The following is a 5,604-nucleotide window of genomic DNA, read 5'->3' as shown; positions in this document are numbered from 1 at the left end:
AATCCATGTACAAGCATGGTCTATAAGCTAAGTAATTAGCACTTTCTTTTTCTTCTTTACATCAGATCCTCTCATCACTGAAATAATCTTGATAGCTTATAAACTCTCTTTGTTAAATTCTTTGTATTAGTTTAGCTTTAGTTCATAATTCTTTTGGTTACTTTTTTGTTTGTAAATAACAACTTTGTTATCTCTAAACAAGATTTTAATTTTGGTTATAGATTTCAATATATTTCAAAAAATGTTAAATAAAACCTGTTAATAAATCCTTAAAATTTTAAAGCAAAATTCGTTGATTTTAGGTAGATAAAGTATTCTGAGAAAAAATTTAAATAGATTTTCCCAAAGTGTTAATGAATAAATAAATAACACCAACTTAAAAAAAAGTAATGACTTTATTTTTGAGGTAGCGAATAAATAAGAAGAAGAGGAAAAACATAATATAAAAAAAAAAAAAACTAGTTAGAATCTTGATTTTCTTTCAAGCTTCCTAAAATGTGCAAATTATTGTTTAAAAAAAAAAAAGAAACCCTATATACACTACAAGTTTTATGGAAAGTTCCCTTTTTCTTAATTTCTCTGAAATTTCCTTATAAAAGTTTCCATATTTGTAAGAGAACGAAACCAATTAGAATTTGGGTTTATATTAATAATAACTTTCCATAAATTGCCTTTTGTATGGCGGTGCGTTTGCTTCTTTGTTGCTTATATATACATAGCTAAAACCCTAAAACGTAATGTTAATATCATTATATGCATAGTGGGGAAAAGACTTTGACAAGCATTCTGCTGCTCCTTAGTATTATATTCTACTATGATTTGTTAATTATTAATGAGCAGCAGTGTGTTTGTCAATGCCTTTTCTTCCCACTATTTTCACCAACATTATATTATATGCTTTACTTATAACACCATACATGAACTCATGAACGTATTCTTAATCCTTCTGTTCTTTTATTTCGATTTTTGATATTTGACTCTTCATATATTAGGAGTCGAGCCTTAGAACAACGGTAAAGTTCTCCATTTGACCTGTAGGCAAGGGCGAATGTAGCTCTATAACATCGAGTTCAATTGAACACATATTTTGACACGGGGCATAAATTTATGTAAAAAACTCACTAAAATCGCAATAAATTATAGATATGAACTCATAACTTTAGGATATAATTGGTTCAATACTAAGAACCTTAAAGGTTGAATCCATAGAACTTAAATCCTAGATCCGCCTCTGCCTATAGGTCATAGGTTCGAGCCGTGAAAACAATCATTAATACTTATATTAAGGTATATTGTCTACATCTCACCCCTTAGGGTGCGTTACAAGAACCCTGCGGGATACTTTGTGTACCGTACTGTTTTTTCTTTGCCTCTTCGTATCTTAGATTATGTCTTTGAATGTTGCTTTTGAAATTTAGAACCAGTTTTTAGCTTCTTGTTCTTCAATTGATCATGTTCTTGCCTTTTTCTTTTAATTTACCCTTATGGAGACGAGAGAAAATTATAGGGAAAATCTTGTGTTTCCAATTAACTTCAAGGTTACGTCCTCTTTTCTTTTTCTTTTTTTATCATAACTAAATAAGTAATCCAAATTTTAGTGCTCAGTTCTTTCTTTATATGAAGTTTTTCATTCTTTAGTGGCTGTTTGTTTTGAGCAGTATATTCAATCTTGATTACTTAGGTGTTGTCAAAACTTAGAAGGTTAAAAATTAGGTTAAACGAGATGGTATGTTTACTTTTTTCCTATCCTTTGTTTCTTGATCCTTTAGCCGTTTTTCATTTTTTTTTGTATAATATTAGCCTGAGAAAATTTAAATAATTAACTAGCTATTCATATAATCTACCCTAATTTGTCCCAAGACAACTAATTAATTTAGGAATATTTAGGTGACATATTAATTAGATTACACGATTTGGGATAATGTTACCACATACAGAAGTAAATTGCTAAAATGACCAATTTTTAAGAAGAATAAACTCAAATAGCCGCCTACCCAATAGCTTAAATTAAAAAATAGTGAATAAATATATAATATAAGCATAACCCTTATATATATAGCCGTGTATAATCTATATATACCGTCGTCTATAGCAAAAATATAAATAATAAATCCAACTGGATATTTGTGTAAATGTCTCATTTTTAACACAAATATAATGATTTATTTAGCATACATAACGTGCTTAATTAGTAATTATTCAACTTTGATTCACAAGTACAATATCTACATAATTGAAGAACAATTACAAATCCTACATCAACTTTATAATTTTTGTATCATCTTAAAGTACTAATCTTCTAAATTAAGTCTTCTTTTTTAAATCATTGCGATGATGTGATCGGGACCAGGTTGCGAACGTCTCGACTAATTCCACCCGATAACTTTGTGCACCAAGACTTGGATATCTTCTCAATTAAGCTTGAAGAAAGCCATTAGAGGATTATATACAACTTGTTTAGCATTCATACCAAAAACAAAATCAGCATGTGCATAATCTTCTCTATATTGCAACACAAGTTTGTCTGGATCATGATTTTGCAACTTATCTAATAGAGTTTGCACATCAGTCACATCAGAAAGATAATCTGCCCCTCCATAGCCTAAGAAAAGAGGTATATCATTTGGGATATTTGCCATTATATATTTTGGAGGTGTTGGCTGACCATAGTGTTTGTTGTTTTCTTCATCATTTCCATAGTCATATTTTTCTATGGTCCCTTTTCTTGTCACTGTCCAAAAAATCATATAAATTGCAACTCCATTGAGAAATTAAGAAAAAAGAGTACTCAAATGTGTTTGGTATGACAAAAGTCATTTTTCATATATAAAAAATGTTTCTCTGAAAAATGGATCAATATTAGTCCACTGTTTAATTGATGAGCGAAAAGTATATTTTTCCGAGAAAAGATATGTATTCAAGATTAGTAGTATTAGCAATCGGAGAATTTTTTTAATGAAATTTGGGTAGTAAGGATTAATAATAATGTCTAAGTTGTTAGTTGTAGTAAGTAATATGAAGTTAAAATTAACGGAAAGGACTATATTTACCCTTCTACTATCGAAAATAAGTTATATTTGTCCTCTGTTTCAGTTCGTTAATAAATCTACTCTTACCGCTATACTTTAGGTTTGTTTTTACCCCTCATCTGTTAGGGGTCGTTTGGTAGGATATATAAGAATAGTGCGGAATAAGGTGTATTAGTAATGCAATGATTAGTAATGCAATGATTAGTAATGCATGGGTTAGTAATGCAAGCATTAGTTATGCAGATATTATTTCTTATCTATTGTTTGGTGTGGTGTATTAAAAATTATAATGCATTGTAGAATTTTAAAGAAAAATAGATGTTTACAAAAATGACCTCCATATTCTCTATCTTTAAGGGACTTTAAGGACAATTTAATCTTTAACTATACTAATGCATGCATTAATAGCATTGGTATTACTAATGTCATAGTTTTGTATGCATTACTTATACATAGGATAATACCAAGTATGGTGTATAACTAATATAAGCATTAGTTATACAAAGTTTGAAAAAATGTACCAAACAAGATATTAGTAATGCACAGAGTTAATGCTTGCATTATTTTTTCTAATACCTCATACCAAACGACCCCTTAGTTCTTCCATCGCAGCCGGAAAAGTCCACGTGGGCATGTTGTTATTGGACGAAAAGATCCAACCCAGTCGCTAATGAATAACCTGATCCAACTACCTAACCTAACCCCTATCGACCTAAAACCTCTAAAATTAAATCCCTAAATTAAATCCTCCTTCTTTAATTTCTTCCTCTAGCTGTAAGAAAAACAATATTGGTCCATACGTGAAAGAAGTCATTTTTCTCTCAGAAAATATTATTATTTGGTAGCTAAACGCAAGAAAACAGTTTCCTTAGAAAACTTATTTTTCTAAAAATGACTTTCGTCGTACCAAACACAAATTTAAAAATTATATGTATTTCTTTTACATTGCATTTGCAAACTTACTTTGGGCAATATGGACCATGTTTTTTGTTGCTGTTGCCTGTGGTTCATGCTCAAGAAAAATATCAGTTCTTGAAGAGTTCACACAGCAATTTGGACCTATTATTGTCACAATAGTAAAGATTAAAAAAAATCAAATAAAATGGAAAAGAATGAATTGGTGAAGAGTTGAAATACCAGTGAAAGAAGACATCAAGTCACTGCAATTGTTGCCTGGATCTTGGCAGATTTTTTGCAAAAGTTTGACAACAGCATCTCTATTTAACTCAGCCATAAGTGCGAAATTTCAAATTAATTTAACAAACATGAAGTGTCTTTTGATGTGAGATAAATAACTACATAAAAGAAGCCATAACAAGGGTTCTTTATTTGTTTATTTAAAGTGCCACATGAATATTATATAAGGTAAGTTAAGAACGCGGTTATATAATATGTGTTTTTCATAGCAAGATTTTGGTATTTTTGGGCATTTTTTTTAATATGCTATATAAGCTAGCATTGAGTTATTTTTCCATTTCAAGATTTAGTTTTATGACTTTTGTGTAATTTAAAGTCTGGATGATGATTCCAACCCCGATATGTATGTTACGAGAACCTCATGATCCTTTCGTGTGGAAGGGAAGAAAGAAAAAAGGCGAATACGAATACTAAAAAGCGGTTCATGGGAATCCCAAAAAAAGGGGGATAGAGAGCGCGAAATAAGCTTCCAAGAATATAAAATAATTTCTACCTATATATTCCATGGCAACAGATATAAAGTATGTTCGTTAACGTTTTAAACCCAGGAACATTTCCATTGCCAATAATCTTCAAAAAAAGATTACCATGATTTCAGAACGTCCCAAAGAAGAGTTGAGGCATGAAACTAAACTTATCTATGATTGCTTGTTTTCTTAAATAAAAATAAAAAGTAAAAAAACACTAATGAAATGGGTGGAATATCTTACCCTCTTGGATCAAATTCATGGATTCCCAACCAATACAAACCCTGTAAAAAATATAAAAAATGAAATGTGATCCAACTTTATTGAAATGAATCCAAAAACACACAGAATTGGAAGAAGAAAAATTAGCTCTTTACTTCAGCTATAAAATCTTTAGAAGCACTTTTTGCAAGAGGAGATCTCACTTGCCCCAAATAAGCAATAGGACTTAACAAAGCTGCTGATCTCAACATGTCTACCAACTTATTTTGTGAAATTGCAGCCAATGCAATTAGGGTCCCCTGCCACCAACAACAAAAAAATCCAATTTAGTTATTTCTTAAATATATTACTTATGTGTTTACATTTTGAGAAGGTTAATTTCATCGATGATCATTAAATCATCTGCCTATCGCACCAAAGTCATAAAACTATTTTTTGTTAATTAAAAATAATTTAATTTTTTTCTACATTATTCGAAAAATCAAATGCCTAGAAAATCCATCGGCAGAAACAACAAATCCAAATAGCATGCCACTTTTGCTGATTTGGCATACATATTTGGATTTTCGAGTGACAAAAGTTAGTTTTTGTTAATTAAAAATAACTTAATTTTGTAAATTAAAAATAATTTAAATTTTTTCTACATTATTCGAAAAATTAAATGCCTAGAAAATCCAGCAGAAGACACA

General features: G+C 30.0%; 1 protein-coding gene across 2 annotated transcripts; it reads right to left on the bottom strand.

Moving 5' to 3' along the window:
- Positions 1 to 2,181: 2,181 nt before the first annotated feature.
- Positions 2,182 to 5,231, bottom strand: LOC138895090 (triacylglycerol lipase 2-like). Of its 2 annotated transcripts, XM_070179820.1 has the most exons (5): positions 5,071 to 5,231; positions 4,937 to 4,977; positions 4,167 to 4,246; positions 3,993 to 4,088; positions 2,182 to 2,731 (listed from the first exon to the last, which is right to left on the bottom strand). In XM_070179820.1, the coding sequence occupies exons 1-5, from the start codon at positions 5,164 to 5,166 to the stop codon at positions 2,412 to 2,414; spliced, it is 633 nt and encodes a 210-aa protein (XP_070035921.1). In that variant the 5' UTR covers positions 5,167 to 5,231; the 3' UTR covers positions 2,182 to 2,411. The 2 variants fall into 2 exon arrangements, with proteins under 2 accessions (XP_070035921.1, XP_070035922.1); XM_070179821.1 differs by lacking the exon at positions 3,993 to 4,088.
- Positions 5,232 to 5,604: the final 373 nt, after the last annotated feature.

The sequence above is a fragment of the Nicotiana tomentosiformis genome, chromosome 7 (genome assembly GCF_000390325.3).
Source record: "Nicotiana tomentosiformis chromosome 7, ASM39032v3, whole genome shotgun sequence".
Classification (NCBI taxonomy): Eukaryota; Viridiplantae; Streptophyta; class Magnoliopsida; order Solanales; family Solanaceae; genus Nicotiana; species Nicotiana tomentosiformis.
Note: the sequence above shows the minus strand (reverse complement) of the source record. Positions and strands in the feature narration are given on the sequence as shown.

What these genes read in the sequence shown, in the direction of transcription:
- LOC138895090 (XM_070179820.1), bottom strand. Translation starts at nt 5,166, where the DNA reads ATGTTGAGATCAGCAGCTTTGTTAAGTCCTATTGCTTATTTGGGGCAA. An exon ending in CTAAAGATTTTATAGCTGAA is followed by an intron (nt 4,978 to 5,070) that starts GTAAAGAGCTAA and finishes TATTTTTTACAG; the next exon opens with GGTTTGTATTGGTTGGGAAT. An exon ending in CTTGATGTCTTCTTTCACTG is followed by an intron (nt 4,089 to 4,166) that starts GTATTTCAACTC and finishes TGACAATAATAG; the next exon opens with GTCCAAATTGCTGTGTGAAC.